The 20,295-nt window shown below is 42.9% G+C and overlaps 1 protein-coding gene across 3 annotated transcripts in view; it reads right to left on the bottom strand.

Moving 5' to 3' along the window:
- ap2a1 (adaptor related protein complex 2 subunit alpha 1) overlaps positions 1-18,046 on the bottom strand; it is a 62,962-nt gene extending 44,916 nt beyond the window's left edge. For all 3 annotated transcript variants that reach the window (XM_075453866.1, XM_075453867.1, XM_075453868.1), the window contains exons 1-2: positions 17,251-18,046; positions 15,121-15,332 (exon numbers count right to left, since the gene is read on the bottom strand). In XM_075453866.1, coding sequence (XP_075309981.1) covers positions 15,121-15,332; positions 17,251-17,317 — 279 coding nt within the window. In that variant the 5' untranslated portion in view covers positions 17,318-18,046. The remainder of the gene's footprint in view (positions 1-15,120; positions 15,333-17,250) is intronic.
- Positions 18,047-20,295: the final 2,249 nt, after the last annotated feature.

Here is a 20,295-nt window from a genome sequence, read left to right as displayed (position 1 = left end):
GATTGGAAAAATTAACTGTTGAAGATGATATTGAACATTTCCTGACCACCTTTGAGAGAATTGCAGCTGCTTGTCACTGGTCCAAGTCAGACTGGATTTTTCATCTAATACCTCTTCTGACTGGTAAGGCCCGAAGTGCTTATGTGAACATGGATGTGGATGATTCCCTGGATTATGTGAAGGTAAAAGCTGCCATTTTGCAAAAATATGATGTAAACCCAGAAACTTATAGGCAAAGATTCCGCTCTCTTGATGCTACTGATGAGAGTCCAAAGGAATTATATGTAAGGCTGAAAGAACTTTATGAGAAATGGATTCAACCTAAAAATAAAACTGTGAGGGAAGTTGGTGAGCTGATCATTTTGGAACAATTTTTGAGACTGCTGTGTCCTGAGCTTCAGGTCTGGATCAAGGAGCACAATCCAAAGACTGCTGCAGAAGCTGCCACACTGGCAGATGTATTTGTCGCTGCCCGAAGGAGTCAGCCATGGAGCAACAGTGCATGGAAGGCTGCTAGAGACTCACGTCGACCACAGGCCTCTCCACATCATCAGAGGTCAGCAATAAGTGTGGGCAAGCTCTTTTCAAGGGAAAACCAGTCTGCAAACACCTTCAAGTCAGGTAAAAGACCACCTGTGTGTTACCTCTGTGGACAGGAAGGCCACACTAAGCCTGTGTGTCCCAGGAATCAAAGCAAGTACTCTCAGATGTGTTCAGTGCCTCATCAGAATGTGGATATTAAATCTGAGATGAAGCAGTCAAATAAAGTCACCCAGGTGAAGATTTATGAACAAGAATTGGATGCTTTAATAGACACTGGTAGTACACAAACTCTGGTGCACAGGAAATATGTACCAACTGGCTATGTATGTCCCTCTGAAACAATATCTGTTTGCTGTGTACATGGGGATGAAAGATTGTACCCCACTGCTGATCTGTTTATTGAGGTGCAGGGGTCTTCCTATTTGTTAAAGGTTGGGTTAGCTGATAACCTACCCTATCCGGTTGTTCTTGGGGATGATCTGCCAGTTCTCTATGATTTATTAACGGAAGTGCAGAGCTGCAATGTGGCTGTAACAAGGGCTCAAGCTAAAAATCAGGATGAACATTATGCAACACTTAGTGCTTTACCCTTCTTTGAGGCTGAGCTAGAGACAGAACCGGGAAAGTCTCGGAAGCCACGCAGTCAAAGAAGGCGTGAAAAATTTCAACATGCAACTAGCAAGCCCTCAAGTGAGGGTGCTCCAGATTTGCCTTTGGGTTTTCAAATACCCATGAACATTAGACAACTGCAGCAGGATGATCCAACTTTGTCTGCCATACTTTTGAGGGCTAAGGAGAAACCTTTTGCAGATTCTGACACAAATAAAGAGCAGTATATTCTGCAAGATGGCATTTTATACCACCAACATCGCCAGGTTAAGCAGTTAATGGTCCCTAAAGTGGCTCGTGAAGCAGTGCTTACTTTGGGACACTCTATTCCCTGGGCTGGCCACCTTGGGAAGTATAAGACCACTGCTCGCATTAAGCGATATTTTTTCTGGCCTGGTCTATGTTCAGATGTTGCTCGGTTTTGCAGAAGCTGCCCTCAGTGTCAGAAAACTTCAATTAGAGTGCCAATTAAAGCACCACTTCACCCTCTCCCAATCATTGGCACACCATTCCAACGTCTTGGCATGGACATAGTTGGCCCTGTGGAAAAGAGTAAAGCTGGAAATCGCTTTATGTTGGTCATTACAGACTATGCCACAAGGTATCCTGAAGTCTTTCCATTAAAAACTGTTAAGGCAAAACCTGTGGCTTCTTCACTGATTCAATTTTTTTCAAGGATTGGATTTCCACAAGAAATTTTGACTGACCAGGGTACTAACTTTATGTCAAAGTTGTTGAAACAGGTTTACAAGCTGTTGGGCATCAGGAGCATGCGGACAACTCCCTATCATCCCCAGACAGATGGACTGACGGAGCGGTTTAATCAAACTCTGAAACAAATGCTCCGTAAGTTTGTTAATGATACAGGATCTGATTGGGATCAGTGGCTGCCATACCTACTTTTTGCCTATAGAGAAGTTCCTCAGGCTTCGACTGGGTTCTCGCCATTCGAGCTCCTTTACGGCCATGAGGTGAGGGGTCCTCTGACCTTGTTGAGGAACTCATGGGAAGGAGAGCCACGTGAGGAGGGAGATGTTAATGTTGTCTCATATGTTGTGCAAATGAGGGATAAGTTACAGCAGATGAGTGAACTGGCTCAGAGTCATATGGCAGCTGCACAGCAAAATCAAAAGGCTTGGTTTGACAAAAAAGCTCGCCATAGAAGTTTTGTCCCTGGCCAGAAGGTTTTGGTTATGTTGCCAACTTCTGACAGCAAGTTGCTTGCAAAGTGGCAGGGGCCTTTTGAAGTTTTAAAGAAACTTGGACCTACTACGTACCAAGTTTCCACACCAGGTCTCCAGCGTGGGAGCCGAGTGCTCCATGTTAACCTCCTTAAGGAGTGGGTTCCACGTACTGGAAATGACTCGGAGGTGTTGCTTATTCACAGGGTGGATGAGGAGGAGGAAGTTAATGATTATATTCCTTCAGTAACAGCCTCTGTCCTGGATTTAAGTCATCTTACCAGTGAACAACAGTCTCAGATAAGGCCTCTGATTAATACAAATTTATTTCAAGAGTGTCCAGGTCGTACCACTCTGGTAGAGCACAACATTGTTTTAAAGCCTGATGCTGTTGCAAAGCGTATGAGTTACAGGATACCAGAACGATTCCGGGAGAAGCTAAAGAAAGAGGTTGACCTCATGCTGTCCTTAGGAATTGTTCAACCTTCAACAAGTGAGTGGTGTAATCCTGTTGTGTTGGTTCCAAAAAAGGATGGCACAATACGATTTTGCATTGATTTCAGGTACCTCAATGCTATTTCAAAGTTTGACTCTTACCCGATGCCACGTATAGAGGATCTCATTGAGAACCTGGGGAAAGCAAAATATTTGACAACTATTGATTTGTCTAAGGGCTACTGGCAGGTGCCCCTCACTAAACAGGCCCAGGAGCTGACGGCATTCCGTACTCCTTGGGGATTATTTGAGTTCACTGTCCTGCCATTTGGTCTGCATGGGGCCCCAGCAACATTTCAAAGACTAATGGATCAGGTTCTCCGTGGGCTCTCGGCATTCACCTGTGCATACCTTGATGACATTGTTATTTTCAGTGAAACTTGGGAGGAGCATGTAGATCATCTAAGGGAGGTCCTGGATCGGTTGCATTCCGTGGGCCTTACTATCAACCCAGCAAAATGTGCTCTTGCCAGGACAGAAATACAGTATCTTGGTTTTACCATTGGAGGGGGCACAATTAAACCACAAGTTGGTAAAATTGATGCAATAGTGTCATGTCCTCTTCCACAAACCAGGAAACAGCTGCGATCCTTTCTCGGCATGGCTGCATTCTATCATAGATTTATCCCCAACTTTTCAGCTAGAGCAGCACCCCTAACAGATATGACAGGCTCAAGATGTCCCAACAAACTCCAGTGGACAGCAAATGCCATTGCAGCTGTCAAGGATATTAGACAATCCCTGAGTAAGAATCCAGTGTTGCACTCACCAGATTTTACAAAGGATTTTCTGTTGCAAACTGACGCTTCAGATAGGGGTCTGGGTGCAGTGCTTCTGCAGGGACCACCAGAGAACCGACATCCAGTCGCCTATATCAGCCGAAAGCTGTTACCAAGGGAGAGGCGTTATGCAACTGTAGAGAAGGAAGCCTTGGCCATTAAGTGGGCCCTTGACTCATTCAAGTATTATTTGCTTGGGAGAGAGTTTTTTCTTCAAACTGATCATAGAGCCCTGCAGTGGCTAGAAAGAATGAGGGACACTAACGGTAGGATTACTAGATGGTATCTCGCACTGCAGCCATATCGGTTCAAGGTTCAGTACATCCCTGGTAAAGACAACGCCACTGCTGATTACCTTTCTCGATACTAGAGTGAAGACAAAGAAGTGGGGGGGTGTGTGATGGCCAAACCCATGGCCACACTCTAGTCAGCAACTCTCTTATGTAGTATTCTTTTACACATCACTTTCATCACTTTAGTTCCAATAAAATGTTTATTGTTTGGGTTAAATACATTTGTTCTATTTGTAAGCGCGCACATTTAGTTACTTATGTATTCTTTCTCAACCTGTGGTTTCTGTTTGTTTAATTCTGTTTCTTTTACTGGTATTTACCTGTTCTGTGGGAGTTGCCTGACGAGCTGAGCAGGCAAACACTGATTGGACTGAACCACCAGTTCCTGCTGGAGGGTGGAGGAGATTTTGAGTTCTTTAGTTAAATAAGTTTCCTATTTAAGTGATTTTTGTATTTAAATTGCAAGACTTTGTTCTTATTTTTGGGTGCTTAGTTTATTTATTAATGTGGCTGTAATGTGGTATTTGTTGCAGTTAGTGATTGTATTTTGTTTAGTTACCCCTAATGTGTGTGTTACTGGTCTGATCAGCCAGCATTTACCCTTGTGTGTCATTTCTTTGTTCAGGTCAGTTATGTTTTGTTTGTACAGCTACTTTGTTCACATTTTTGCCTGAGTTCAGTTTTGTTTCTTTGACCTCTTTTATGAGCTCAGTATTTTTGGGTTAAATAAAGAAACCCTATTTTCTAATAATTTTCCTGTCTCCTCTCTTGGTTTGACGTGGTCCCTCACAAGCAATAAGGGGAAGGACTCTGGACTGAGCCTATTGAAATATATGTTCAGGACATTGGCTCTGTCCAGGCTTCTGTCATTCCATCAGTGACCATAAAGCATGGGATATTTTTCATCCTCCACCACACATTTCTCACGATGTTCTGCTGGAACTTTTTTTTTTTCTGTACACCTTTTTTCTGTCATTTCTTTTTTCACCTTTTATTTAACAGTCCTCAATAACTTCCTTTTAACTTGATAGAGATATGAAACATGGTTGATTTACTTTTTGATAGATTACATTCGTCCATCTTTTGACAGACAATAGGAATAGCCAATGACAACGAGAGTTGCGCCACACTGAACCAAACACATGGATGGAATAGAGCCATGCCAGCAGCTAGCCGTGGCGTGTTTGTTTGTGCTGCTGCAGCCGTATAAGAAAAGAAAATGAGTACTTTAGAAGAAATGACGGAAGACACAGCCCAAGGCATAAGGGATTACATTGCTGATGACATTGTTGATACGAAGGGCACGAAAAGTTCAGTGGTGTGGAGTTTTTTTTGTTTGTTTTTTTTAAGTCTGACAAGAAACGTCAAAATATGTCAAGCACATGTTCTGACAAAAACAGGGGGAATACCACTAATCTTTCTCATCACCTGAAGCAGCGCCACTCGTTTGAGCACGGAGAATGCAAACTTTTACAAACACACCAGTGGATGCTAAAAGTTATGGGCCCTCGTTACAAACTACCTGGGGTAAACATTTCTTCCAGACCGCAGATGTATAATGTGTATAGAGAGAGTTGAGAAAGAACTGCAAAATGTAGCACACTTTGCTACCACGTCAGATATGTGGTTCAGTCGCACATGAGCCATACATGAGCCTCACTGCCCACTTCATAGACAAAGACTGGAATCTGATAAGCAAATGCGCTCAAACGGCGTACTTTCCGGAAGACCATACAGGTGAACTAATTGCTGCAGGACTGTCAAAAGCCCCTCACGTCAAAAAATGATTGAGAGGGTGTTGGAGCAACACAAAGCCATCTCTCAGGTACTGGGTGCAGATAAGACTTGGTTCCCTCCTCGCAAGACCTAGAAGTGCTGGAGGATATGCATGGGGCCCCTCATCACAGCTGTTTACATCCCACCACATGCTAAAGGTGGAGTTACAGTTGATGCGTCGCTCACGGCGGTGGCGGCCCGTGACGTCAAAATGACGTATCAGGCCTGGCGCTTGCCTTGAATAGACGGCGCAGCGCGTTGTCGTGCACCAGTCGATTTTTGTAACTTGGCTGCGCCGAGAACGACGAACCGGATGGACCAATTTGAGACCAGGCTCAGTGAGGAGGTGCGTTTGTACAGGCAGCTGTACGAAACTGCAGTGAAACAGCACAGGGACCAACGTAAACTCCCAAAACTGGTGAACAGAGATTGGCAGAACTTTGGGGAAAGAGGGAGAGTTCTGTAAGAATGTGTGGAAGAAGCTACGGGACAGATCATGAAAGGCAAAGAAGAGGGCAGGGACTCCAAGTGGTGATGGGGGCTTCAGACCTTCACCTCTATTGACTGAATTAAAAAATTAAAATGATCCAGATACTGCAGCAGTATCATGGCAGTGTTCCTGCTCTTCATTGTTTTCTTCTCGACTTTCGTGGTTGTAGAGTAGCGGCAACCTTCACGTAGCAGCGACACCTCTGTGACGGAGAAAATTGCAACTACTGGCGCATCGACTTGCGCCACTATATATAGCCGGCACGAAATCGTGACGTCATCAACACCGCTCGCGCTAGCAGACGGGGCAACCATGCTAGAGCTTTAACACTAAGCTAGCCCTGGAGGAGCTGCACAGCTCTGTGAACAGCCAGCTGAATACCTAGCCTTGGTGCCAGCCGAACTTAGCCCCGCCCATAAAAGATTTGGTCGGGAAGTTCGGTCTGGCTCTGCTCAGTTGGGAAATCATTATGCCCGACCAAGAATGGGTCAACCCAATCAGATTGCCAGTGTACTACAGTGTACTACATTCACTTTATACGATGATGGACAGATTATCAACAGGGACATTATCGACTACGTCACTAAAGAGGGCTTAGTTTGACTTTGTTTGAAACAAACATGGCTGCCGCTGGAGAGCTAGGGTGTGTAGATTCTGCCATCGAGTCTGTTCTACAGGATCTCCACATTGCATTCATTTTGAAAGACGAACAGAGGAACGCGATAAAGGCTTTTATCGATAGAAAAGATGTTTTTGCCATCCTTCCTACAACAAGTGTGTGTCACTTAATCTACGTCACATACTACGTTGCTCTGATTGGTTGTAGGTCTATCCAATTGAGCGAAGAGGCATTTTTTCTCCTGGTTCGGTTGAAACACGCCCCATACCCAAAACTCTTTTGAGCAGTATCAGACTCACATTCTGACTAGAATCGTGAGTATGACGTAGCAGTGTTTCCCACAGATGTGAAGGCAATGTGTGGTGGTGGGCCACGGGGGGTAAAATATAAAAATTCTTCAAAACAATTCCTTCGTTAATAATTGGTCACACAGAACTTTATTGTATTAACCCATAAGAACCCAGACCCATTTCTACTTAAATTAAAATTAAGGGGGTTATAACAGACTAAATAGACCACATAGAACCCATTTCAGAATTTTTTTCCAGAATACCACCCCCCACTGTCAGAGATCTGCAATGTGACATATATGTCACATTAGGAGTTAAGAACCTGGATAATTTCTCCATCAAGGAAAATTATGGGGGACGTAAGGATGTGTGACACCTGCGTCACGGTGGGTGACACAGGTGCGGCTTATCTGCAGATTTTCACATCTTCATTGTAAACAAATTAATAACATAGCTAATTACACTGGTCGGACTGTTCAGCTGTTTCAGACTGATACCTCCGGTTCAGGCTGCTCCTCATCCTCAACACGCACTTCTCTCTTTCAATCGCGGAAAATATTTTTCAATACTCATCTGGATTGAAGCAGCAAACATTCAGTGTTTAAAAAAAAACTACTTTATTTGATTCACAGCTGCTAGTGTTTTGACCTCGACAACCCAACTACATTATTATTATTTTTTTTTTACGACAAACTTGCGACTAGTTAACTTTATAAAGAAGGCGTAATCGCGTGTTTGCTATGGGTCGGGACGGGACAACATTGTATTTAAAATATAAAATATTTTTATAGGACTTTTTAATGTGTGATTTTATAAAGGTGCACGTGATACCAACCTTTTGTGAATTTCGCCAGCCGTCTTCTTTTGGTTGAGCCAGAGCTATAAAGCTAATCTAACGCGACGCTGAAGCTAGCAAGCTTCCAGGGAAGCACGGAGGGGAGGGGCTGTGTGTGTGTGTGTGTGTGTGTGTGTGTAGGCTATGCGAGAGAGACGCGAGGGACAGAGAGACTGAGGGAGAGCAGGGAAAGGAAATGCAGCTTAACGAATGAGTATTTTTTTAAATAGCGTTAAAAAAAAATAATAATAACGAAACGCAATATGTGGCGGCCGGTGTTGAATCTGTGGCACACCGCCACGAATTAGTCTATGTGTGGGAAACACTGCGTAGTCAGGCTACTGAATACCCATCCAGACGGGGTAATGATCGTCGCGGGGGACTTCAACCACACCGAACTCAAAACAGTGCTGCCCAAGCTCCATAAAAACATCAACTTTCCCACAAGAGACAATAACATTTTGGACCAGGTGTACACAAACATCAGGGGAGCCTACAAAGCTGGACTAGCTCCACACCTAGGCCTATCAGACCATATCTCACTGTTAATGACGCCATCCTACAGACCAGTAGTGTGCAGAAGCAGACCCACCACAAAGACGAGCAGGTATGGAGCGAGTAGGCCATTACATCTTTACAGCACTGTTTTGACATCACAGACTGGGATGTCATCTCGGAGGGGTCCGACCTTGAGGGTTACACCACTGCTGTCTTGGTCTACATAAACTTCTGCACAGAGACCATACTGCCCACCAAAACCATCAGGGTGTTTCTAAACCAGAAACCCTGGTTTAGCTGGCTGTCGTGTTCACAGACATTTTCAACCTCTCCTTACAACAAGCTGCAGTCCCCACCTGCCTCAAAACCACGACCATCGTTCCTGTGCCCAAAAAGTCTGCAGTCACAACCCTCAATGACTATCGTGCAGTCGCCCTCACCCCTGTCATCACGAAGTGCTTTGAGAGGATGGTGCTAAGACACATCAAGATCAGCATCCCTGCAGACCTGGACAGCCATCAGTTCGCGTACCGGGCGAACAGATCGACAGAGGATGCAGTCTCCATTGCACGTCACACAGCCCTGGAGCACCTAGAGCAGGCTAACGCTTTCAGGATGCTCTTTGTGGACTTCAGCAGCGCATTCAACACTGTAGTCCCCCAGAAACTGGTCCACAAACTGGTCCACGAACTCATAAACCTCGGACTATCAAGCTCACTCTGTTCATGGATTATGGACTTCCTGACCAACAGACCACAGAATGTCAGGATGGGGAAGCTGACATCTGACACCGTAATCCTGAACACTGGCACTCCACAGGGCTGTGTGCTCAGTCCGGCCCTCTTCATCCAGGACTGTGTCTCCACCCACTTCTCCAACACTGTAGGAGTGGGTGGAGTAAATTTGCAGATCCATGTCAGATCCTTGGTGATGTATGTGTGATGTATGTGCCAAGGAATTTGACTGATTCCACCTCCTCACCCCTAATGTAGATTGGGTGCTGTGCCGTTCTCTTGGTCCTCCTGAAGTCAAAGATGACCTCTTTAGACTTGGAGGTGTTGAGGACTAGATCGTTGTCAGCACACCACCTCGGCAGATGCTTGACCTCCTGCCTGTACCAGGTCTCATCATTATCCGTAATGAGGCCAACCCACTGGACACTACACACCTCCAATCTGGAGAAAAAGGCCCAGAAGAGGATGTTCTTCCAGAGGAAGCTGAGAAAGGCTGGTCTGGCCCCACAGCTCCTCAACAACTTCTACGGGAGCACTATCCAGAGCATCCTCTGCCAGGGCTGTACAGTGTGGTACAGCAGCTGCACAGCAGAGGACAGGAGGAATCTGGCACGGTTGGTGAAGACTGCACAGAGGATTGTGGGAGCTGAGTTCCCAGACTTAGACTCTGTGTATGCTGAGCGCATGCTGAGGAGAACTCGGTCCATCTGTACAGACAATAGCCACCCAGGACACTGCCACTCCCACTGCCATCAGGGAAAAGGTACCACACCATCAAAACCCAGACAAACAGACTGAGGAACAGCTTTTTCCCCAGAGCTGTAGCCTCCATCAACCCTCCACTCCTACTCTCCCTAAACAAACAAGCTGAAATCTGAATAAATTCAATAACAAGGAATTAAACTTTTTTTTTGAGTGCAATAAAAATAGTGCAATAATCACTGCCTCAATCTGAAATGTACAATATTAAAATACATATACTGACTGCGTCAATGTTTACCTCCACCATTTTTAGAACTGTATATGTCTTTTTCTACTATATTTATAACTGTTTACTACTCGACACTATTCACAACACTTTATTTCATTCATTGTTGTAGTCCGTCCGTTTTTCTTGAGTGCAGGGTTCCTACAGGTTTCTTCAAGTCAAATTTAAGTCTTTTTAAGACCTTTTTAAGACCATTTCTAAAAAAAAATAATACCCATTTCACGGCCTATTTCACAGAAAAACATTTTTTTTTTTTTAATTTGTTCATTTATTTCTCAAACAAATGAAAGTGTGGACTGTGTAAAGCATTGATGAAACATTGCAGCATAGTAGTAGTAAACGCTACAACACCACAGCACAGACACAGACAACAAGCCAAACAGAGGTGTGAAAAATCAAAGAAAATTTCAGCAGACTACAAAAAAGTTTAACTGACACAGTTAAGTTGTTTTTTAACATTGGTTATGTTAGCTAGCTACTTATTCCATGCTGGGAATATGGGGAGTAGAGAGAACTATAAACAATGAAAATCAACAAAAAAAAATGAGAACATAGAATATCTCATCGAACATAAGAACGAACGGTGATTTGTTTACCTTGGACACCAGTTCCTCTTTAATATACACAGCTAAACCAAACTTGGCCATGTACGCCGTTTTGTCGGGACCACAAGTAATTGTGGCAGCGATGTCGGAATCGGGGAACATGCATTTAAACAACTCTGAATTACCCTCGTTTCCATTATATGAATGGTGTTTGGTGATTGTGTTAAGAGTCCACAACACCTCTGCTTTCATGGTTGGTGTGGACCCAAAAGCTGTTCGCAGATCTACTCTAGTTGCGGTGACAGTCGTAACTATAGGGGCTGAACTAGCAGTTGGCTGGTTAACGTTATCTGCTAGCTCAGATACATTAATAGCTAACTGGCTAGCGTTGGCCAGTTGAAACACCCCGGCGATGGAAGGAGTTTGATCCTTCGCTTCGATATTATTCATGTGCTTGAAGGACTTGGCGTGAAACTCTACGACATTTCCCCATAATCCCAGCAAGAGATGGGAAGCAAGGAAACGCAAACAAATGAGTTAAACTTTCTTGTTTTCTGCTGAGATTTGCCTTGATTTTTCACGCTTCTGCTTGGCTTGTTGCTGTGGTCTGTGTCAGTGCTGTAGCAATGTGATCGGACCCGGGGCAGAGCGGTAGGGGCAGCGTTGCGTTCTCAATGATTGGTTCTGCCACTCTTCATTTAGGCTACGTTATTTAGGCTTTTCAAAATAATAGTAGCCTAGTTGACGAATGAAACGTTTGAGGAGAATGCGATATGGAGAAGTTACTGCACAAATTTTAAGACCCAGATATCAAAACTCAAGACTTTTTCAAGTCTTTTTAAGGTATTATTTCCACATTCATAAATTCAATGCTTTTAAGACTTTTTAAGACCCCGCGGGAACCCTGTGAGTGCCAAAAAATTTTCGTTGTAGGAATACAACGATAAATAAAAATCCTTGAATCCTCTACTGGAGTTCACTGATTCACTCTCTGGTGAATGTTATGAGTGTATCACACCTGAAGCCAATTCTGCACCTCTTCAAAACACAGATTCTGAAAATTCTGACGAGGAATCACAACTCACAAAAGGACATGTCATGGCATACCTGGATGAAAAGTATGCTGACCAGAAAACAGATGACCTGCTTGATGTTGTAACCTTGGTGGATCCTAGTTTTAAGGTACAATACATCCACCCACCCTGGACCCCCACCGGTTTGCATCCGAGCCAACATGTCAAGAGACGACGCCATCTCCATGACCCTCCACACCGTCCTGGAGCTGCAGGGGACCTATGCACGGTTTGTGGACTAGAGCTCTGCATTTAATATCATCCTCACCAGCAGACTGTTCTCCAAGATGCCCAACTGAGGATACAGCTCAACCTCAGCCTTTGGAGTAAGGACTTCCTGACAAACAGGCCACAGGCAGTGAGAAAGGGCCAGCATGTCTCCCCCACTCTGACACTCAGCACAGGGGCCCCACAGGGCTGCGTGGTGAGCCCTTTTCTTTATTCTCTCTACACACACGACTGCGCTCCATCTCACAATACCAACACCAAAGTGAAATTTGCAGATGACACAAGTGACTGATCACCAAAGTGATAAGTCTGCTTACAGAGGAGGTAACAAAGGCTGAAAGAGTGGTGCACAGACAACAACCTGAGCCTCAACAAACAAACAAAAGAGCTGATCATCAATTACAGAAAGAAGCAGGACACCTACACACCAACGGAGAGAATGTAGACAGAGTGGCTAGCTGCAAATACTTTGGAATACACATCTCAGAAAACTTATCATGGACAACAAACACCGCAGCAATAGTAAAGAAAGCCCAGCAGCGGTTATACTTTCTGCACACCATCAGGAGAGCCAATCTCTCACAACATCACCTGAAATCCTTTTACCATTGCTGCATAGAGTGTGTTCTCACCTACGGCATCCTGTCTTGGTATGGAAGCAACTCTGACGAATACAGGAAATCATTGCAAGCTTAGTCTAAAGCTCTGGTTCTCAACTGGATAAAGGTGGAGTGCTCCCTCTGGCTCAGGGATGACTCTTTGCCTCAAGCAGAAGAGTTTAAGTATCTCAGGTTTTTTTCATGAGTGATGTAAAGTTGAAGGAAGAGATGGACAGATGGGGTTTAATCAGTAACGAGAGTGCTGTCCATTGCTTTGAAGAGGGAGCTGAGCCCAAAGGGGAAGCTTTACGGTGCGTTCACACCAGACGCGGTCGGGCGACGCGATTACATACAAAGTCAATGCGAAGACGCGATTAGACGCGGATTCGAGCCGGATGCGCGATGAGGCGCGGTGAGGCGGTGCGGTGATGCGGTGGCCGCTGCACGAGTGAAAATATGCAATTCGCGCGAGTTCAAAAAATCCAACTTTGGTGAAATATTGGCGCCAGACAGCCTATCAGCGTTGAGATTCTGGACGACAGTGACGTGGAGACAGATGGACAGGCGCTCCGCAGCTGAAATGGAGTCGTGTCTGTGACATGCAGATGGGACTGCAGATGGAAATTAGCTTCTAAGCTACAATCTGGTGCAGGTCATCTCTTTACTTTGTAATCAATGTACTTTGCACATGGTCCCTGACTAAATAAAAAAAAAAATTAAATCACTGCCTTCTCCAGGAATTCCGTCTGGATGACGGCCGCCTCCAGCGGCACCCCAGGCCCACCAGGACCAAGCCCGACGACCCGCTCGGGAGGACCGGCGCCGCGATCTCTCGGCAGGACACCAACCACAGGCGCCCCGCAGCTGAAACGGACCCGCAGCCCAGCTGCGGAGCGACTGCAGCCGGCGTCCCGCCGAGAGATCACGGCACCGATCCTCCCGAGCAGGCCACCAAACTGGGTTCTGGCGAGCCCGAAACACCGCTGGAGGCGGCCGTCATCCAGACGGAACTCATGGAGAAGGCGGTGAAATTATCCGAGCTGAATGCACCACCGGATGATGTCACTGACGGCGTGTGCGTTTCAGACGAATCTCGGACTGCCACAGCAGGTACAAGGACGCGATGGTACTTATATCAGCCATGGATAGCCCCTTGAGCTATTCACTCGTTTTTTACTCACGCGATTGAGGCGATTGAATTTAATTTACACCTGCGGCAACGATCGCGCGAGTAAGGCTAGATTTACGGAACCATCTTTGTTCCAACCCTCAGCTATGGTCACGGGATTTGAGTCGTGACCGAAAGAATGACATTGTGTATAATCTCAGTTTAAAAATAGGCTGAGGTGCTTGATCATTTGGAAGAAGCTCTGCACCAAAAGGAGTCAGCTGAGGTGGATCTGATTAGGATGCCTCCTGCTCGCCTCCCCGTGTAGGTTTTCAGCACGCCCAACTGAGAGGAGACCCTGTGGCAAACCCAGAACACGCTGGATGGATTATATATCCCTTCTGGCCTAGGAATTTCTCAGGATCCCCCAGGGGGAGCTAGAGAACATCACCTAAGAGAGGGATGTCTTGTATTCCCTCCTGGACACGTTGCCCCAATGACCCCACTATGGATAAGCAGAAGTTCATGAATGAATGGACGACCGTTTATCCTCCTTCTTGCTTCTGTCTGACAGCAACGGGATTTACTCTTCAAGTCGTTGGGGATTTGGAGTCTTCTTTTTCATGATTAGTTGACATTTGGAAAGCTCAATTAGCTGCTCACATTTGTAAACAACCTTTGCGTTGGCATGGTGACTAATCTTAACAGATTTTTTTTTTTTAAGTAAAAAAATGACAAGGATAATCCACTGAAGCAGAACACAAGCCAATACAATTGATCAGAACTACTGCAACTTGCTGCGAACCTCAGCCTCCACATTCCAGAATGCCAAGAGACAAGGCTAATGTTACAGTACCTCAAAAGACACTCATAATTACTTGGAGATTTGTGATGAACAAACTTGTTCACAAAAAGGCATTACAAATCATTAAATGTTCTAGTTTATCTTTGATATGGTTTGATTTACATTTTTTTGAAGAATCTGAAGGAGGAGTATGTGTGAAAACCATATATGCCCAAAGTAATATGCATCTTATATACCAGTATTATAGATAGCAAGATAGCAGATAACATTCTGAAAGGCAAATAAGTATAGTATGTATAAAAAAAAACACCAAGTCAACCCTATTTCCTTGTGTACAAATCAGAATGAATAAAAGCTTACCATATGAATGTCACAGTTATAATACTCGTCGTGTAGCTAGGGGTTTAGTGTGACTAGGCTGCTTTGTTGTACTTGTAAATAACATGTACTGCAAAAAGTATGTTCAGATAAAGCAAATGATGACCAAGTCATGGCAAACTATGACAAAATGAGAAACACGGAACTCAGCTGAAATTTTTTACATATTTGGTGTACATGTGCCCTCTGCAAGGGCCTACTAAATTTCACAAAGTTATGTTATCAAAGTAAAATAATTCCAGGAAAAGACTTACTATCTGCTTCTCTGTATACTTGTTGGAGCTTAGAAGGTTAACTGCCTCCATGTGTCCAAAATCAATGTCATGGCCGAGCAGGAAGATGAAGAGAAGCTTGCAGACATACTTTTTCTTGCTGTAGCCATCCAGAGCCTTGTCCCCTTTAAACTTAGAGCGGATGTTGGCCAGCTCTTTATTTATCCGTTTGATCTCAGCCTCCTTGCTCTTACCTTAAAGAGGACAGAAGTAGAGTTTGAGTATCTAAACTCAGAGCATGCTGTAACTAGTGATGAAATGAAAGGAAAAAAACTGCATATACACACATATATATATATATATATATATATATATATAAATAAATAAAAACACATATTGACATTGATTGGCTGTCAGTCAGTGGGTCTACATGATGAGATTAATTCGATTATAGCTATAGTTGGATTAAGCAACAGCAATTATCCAAGTATACATGGCGGTGAATCAATGGAATCATTGGCACAAAGCGTCTCATACATACGTACGATAGGTGGCGCTGTACCCATTTCAAATATTGCTAATAGAGCCACTTCCGGTTGACCGCTTCACCACCACCACCAACAACAAACTCAGGCATTTGAGAAAGATGGAGAACGAAGAGCAAGATGAAGCTCAAGCATGCGCAGAACACAAAGTCCAATTCACCGTCTACAAGTACGTTTAGTGCGACTATCAACCGAGTTATCTCGGGTCTTGGGGTCTGCGAGTAACCCGATAAGGTCCAATTTTTAGTCAAACTAAGGTGTATACATGAACTTAATAACTCAGTTTTATTGTAATTTAGCCATTAATCCGATTCTTTACAGTGCCATGTAACCCCACTGAGTGTGTTTGGGCTTGTTTAGCATAAGCTGATAGACTCCCATTATAGTTCGGAGGGCAAGGTGAGGAGTGGTGAGTCGCGGAGAGGAGACGGCAAAATGGAGGAGGAATGTAAATTGTCGGTCCAATGAATGGGAAATTTACATTTCAAAAACGCCCCGACGGCACCATTGATAAAGGTCGAGTGACATGCATTCTTTGTAAGGAGTTTGCTTACCACCAAAGCAGCTCAAGTTTAGCCTACCACATCAACGAAAAGCACCCAGTAGGGAGTGCAGCCACAGCTAACGTTAGCAGTGAAGACGTTAGCAATTTAGCGAGCCATAGCAAAGCTCTTAGTCTTAGCCAGACTAAACTGGAGGGGAACACCTCGCATATGAGCAAGTCTGCGACCGACAGTTCCAAATAGTTCCAAGCAGCACTTGGGACTAATCTCAAATACAGCGTAACTAGGCTAGGACTGCATCTGTTCAAGTCTGTTAAAAACAATAAATTACTCTATAAAGCCACTTTTTTTTGTAATATATCAATCTTTTGATCTGTCACAATAATGTAATGAATTGAAATGAAAAAATACCTCAAGTTGAGGGATTTCCTTAGCAATTTTTAGGTGAGATTAAAAAAAAGATTTAAGTAAATAAAAAAATCATAATTAATTAATCTCATTTTTATATTCTCTTAACATTTCAATTATATATATATATATATATCTTCTCTACAAGCATCTGTAAGATCCATAAATACCCAATAATTTACAACTATAAACGTTACAAAACTTTCAAAAAAGTCTGTATAGATAAATGACCTGTATAGATATGTTTATCAAAGCATTTTAAATTGTAAGTTTCTATCAAATTTCTTCGGTGGCTATTCGTGGCTGTGGTTTCGGGGCGTCATTCCCTCAGCAGCGACGCCAACTGTTGAGGAAGTTGCTACTCCCGAGTCCAGCGTGCCTGAACCGCTGTTATAAACGGTTATGACGCTGTGTTGATGACACAATTCACTAACACTATGACCAAAGCGACGAGCATTAACGCTGCTTAAAAGCTTTGATTCTGTAGCACCAGGCGATTGAAAAAAAAAAATGGCATTGCGTCTGGCAACATTTGAGTATTGATGCATTATACGAGTTCGACGCTTCTGGGATTTTTTTTTTTTTTTTTAACGATTGCTGTCATTACACGTCATTACAGGGTGATTTATGTGTGCAAAACATGAGTATTCTAACCTTGTGTTGTCATGATTAAATGGAAGAAGAAAAAAATCGAAGATTTAAATAAAGTCACTTACAATTTCTGATATCCGAAATGAAAACAGCCAATCCCCGCATTCCATCTCCTTTCGACACAGCAGGCATTTTTGCAGGTTTCTCTTCTACGGCCTTATCCGCAAATCTAACTGACGCTGGTCAACCTTTCACGCTGGACTGGAGGTAGACGGCCAACTAGAGGTTTAGGAATAGCTAGCTGTTTCGCAGTTCCAATCGTTTGTTACAACCTTATTAGGGACTGCTGCGTTAATAAAGACACTTTATGCCTGTAGTTGGTTAACGCAGATAGCATTTACTGGATTCGCTGAACGCTGGAGAGTCAATCAAGAGCAGGATGAATTAACGTTTTCCTCGTTAGCTGACTCGTTTCCGCTGGCTAAGGCGAGCTAATGCTATTTAATTCAATCCTTATCTAGCTAGGATAAGTAGCGACACATAATACCCAAAGTAACAATTAACTGAGCTTGAAAGCATCCACTTTTTGAATTTCTCCTAGATGAATGCAGTCAAAAGCGCGGATAAGATTATGGTCCGATAAATTGTTAAGTTACTTCAAGTCACGCACCGTTAAGCTAGCTAAACAGCTAGCTAGATGGCTAGCAATACCATTTAAATACTAGAATACATCAACAGCTGTCCAGAATAATTCACTAGTCTCACTTGTCAACCAGCGCTAAAGTCAGAATGTTGGCCCTTTTTTTTTATCACGCACTAAACTGCGTTCAAAGCTATATGTCCTCTGTAATTAATGTCCGTTGTAATTCTCCAGCTTCCACTCACGGCTCGGATGAGGCTCGTGACACAGGAACAGCGTGAACGCGTACACACCCGTGAACGCGTACGCTATTTAACGTTAGATTAGAGAGGAGTTTTTGATGGAACTTTGTTGAGGCATAGGTGAAACCTCTTCTTAATTTTTACCAAAATTCTAAGAATGCACGAGCCAAATATTATACAGTATAATCATTATTTGGTACATATCATCCACAAATGCCTGTGTCTTTCGTGGATGACAAGAGGATTCAGAGGATTTCGTGGATTCAGAGGATATCCAGTTTGTCAACAATTGTGTGAAAAAAATAATTAAATTGTCATTTTTTTTTTTTTTTCAGTATATTTTTTATTCAAGAAAGCACAAAGTAAGATTCATTTAAATACAATATCTTGAATTGGATTTGTTTTCTTTTTAACAAACAGAACCCACCCACCCACAACACCCATATACTGCTGTAAAGGAAAAAAACACATATAAGCATAGATAGCAAAGTTAAATAAATGAACAATGCAATAGATTAAATAAATAAATAAAGGGAAAAACAGTAATAATGATAGTAGTAATGCTAGTAAGAATTAAAGTGTCCATACAGTGATGAGAAAATTGAGAAAAATAAATAAATAAACAATAATAGTAATAAAAATAATAATAATGACAGACAATGGGGGCATTACATATTCAAGTACATGTCAATAATTAGGCAAAATCAAATATATATCTCAGGGCTCCATAGGCTTATGGAAGGGTCTTGAGATTTTTAAAGTACCGTACTCAATTAGAGGGTCCCACCTTTTGTGAAATTGTCTTGTTGAGCCTCTAGAAAAGTATTTAATTTTCTCTAATTTCAAGAAAAACATTAATTCAGTGAGCCAGACAGACACTTTGGGTGGTTCAGGGGATTCCCAATGTAAAACTATATTTCTACGGGCTATCAAAGATGCAAAGGCAAACGCGTTCATCTTGTCAATGGGTAGCATGTGCTCATCAACCAACACTCCAAAGATGGCCATATCTGCAGACGGTTTGACTTTGGTGTTAAATGCATCATTTAGTATTTTACAGATAGATGACCAAAATTCAGTTAACTTAGGGCAATTCCAAAACATATGGGTCATATTTCCTGGAGCAGAATTGCAACGCTCACACCTGTCATCAATGTCGTCGTAAATTCTTGAGAGTTTAGATGTAGTGTAGTAAATTCTATGAAAGACTTTGAACTGTATCAGGCTAAGCCGGTAACAGGATGATGTTCCATTAATTCTTTCCTGAGCACGTTCCCAGAAGTATCCAGGAATTTCAGAGCCAAGTTCTTCAGACCATGCCGTTCTAAGCCCATCTAATGACGTTTCCTGAAGAGAGGTAATTATATTTGAGATGTTTGCGATATGCCTCCTGAAATGCATAGGGTTACACAAAATCTTCTCAGATTTTGTGAAGAAATTGTCATTTTTTTTTATAATTATATTCTTCAAATAATCATTGGAATGGATTAGAATATTTCTCTTTCTGTAGTGCATAATATCATTAAACAGTCCAAATGATATGAAAGGTAACCTGTTCAAAATAAACTTTATTAACATTTTCATATGGTGTTTTGAATGTGCTATAAAATATAAAAGGCAATATCAGCCCTCAATACGAGGTGTATCAAAATTAGAAAGGTATGATCAGACAGCCTTAGAGAGACTCTTACAAGTTATAGGAGAAGATAATACTAGCATGGTGGATAACCAAGTTGAGGTGTCTGTCTCTGGTTGCTAATGTTTCTCTTGCACTGTTGTGTGTGCCACATACGTACACACATAGGCAAACTGGACTGTTGACCCTTTTAACGATGAAAGAACTGTTGATGCGCTCCTACCCATGCCACCACTGTGCAATTGATATCACTGTTGATATGCTGCTGTTTATATGCCATCACTTGCCCTTTATCTTCATCACCAGTTATATAGTTACATCTCCCACAATGTGCAATATTTTATCTATGCAATATTTGCAGTATCTTATGCAATATATTTGCCCCTGTTTGTCTTTGCCTACTCTATATTCACAGCGAAATATTCACTCTGTCGCCACGCTCTGTCTACTTGTTGTTATCTTTGCATACCTGTTGTTGTCTTGTGTGCACTTACATTCATGCTACATATTATGTTTTATAAAAACAGCACATGGAGAGGAAAAAAAGCACAGTTTCACTCAGCTGTGCACTGCTTGTTGTATGGTCTGATTAAACATAAAGATCACTTTGACTTTGACCATGCCTGATGTGACATGTTTATGACAGTAACAA

This window comes from Odontesthes bonariensis, chromosome 21, assembly GCF_027942865.1.
Source record: "Odontesthes bonariensis isolate fOdoBon6 chromosome 21, fOdoBon6.hap1, whole genome shotgun sequence".
In the NCBI taxonomy this organism is placed as follows: domain Eukaryota; kingdom Metazoa; phylum Chordata; class Actinopteri; order Atheriniformes; family Atherinopsidae; genus Odontesthes; species Odontesthes bonariensis.
The sequence above is the reverse complement of the archived record's forward strand: the minus strand, read 5'-3'. Positions and strand labels throughout refer to the sequence as shown.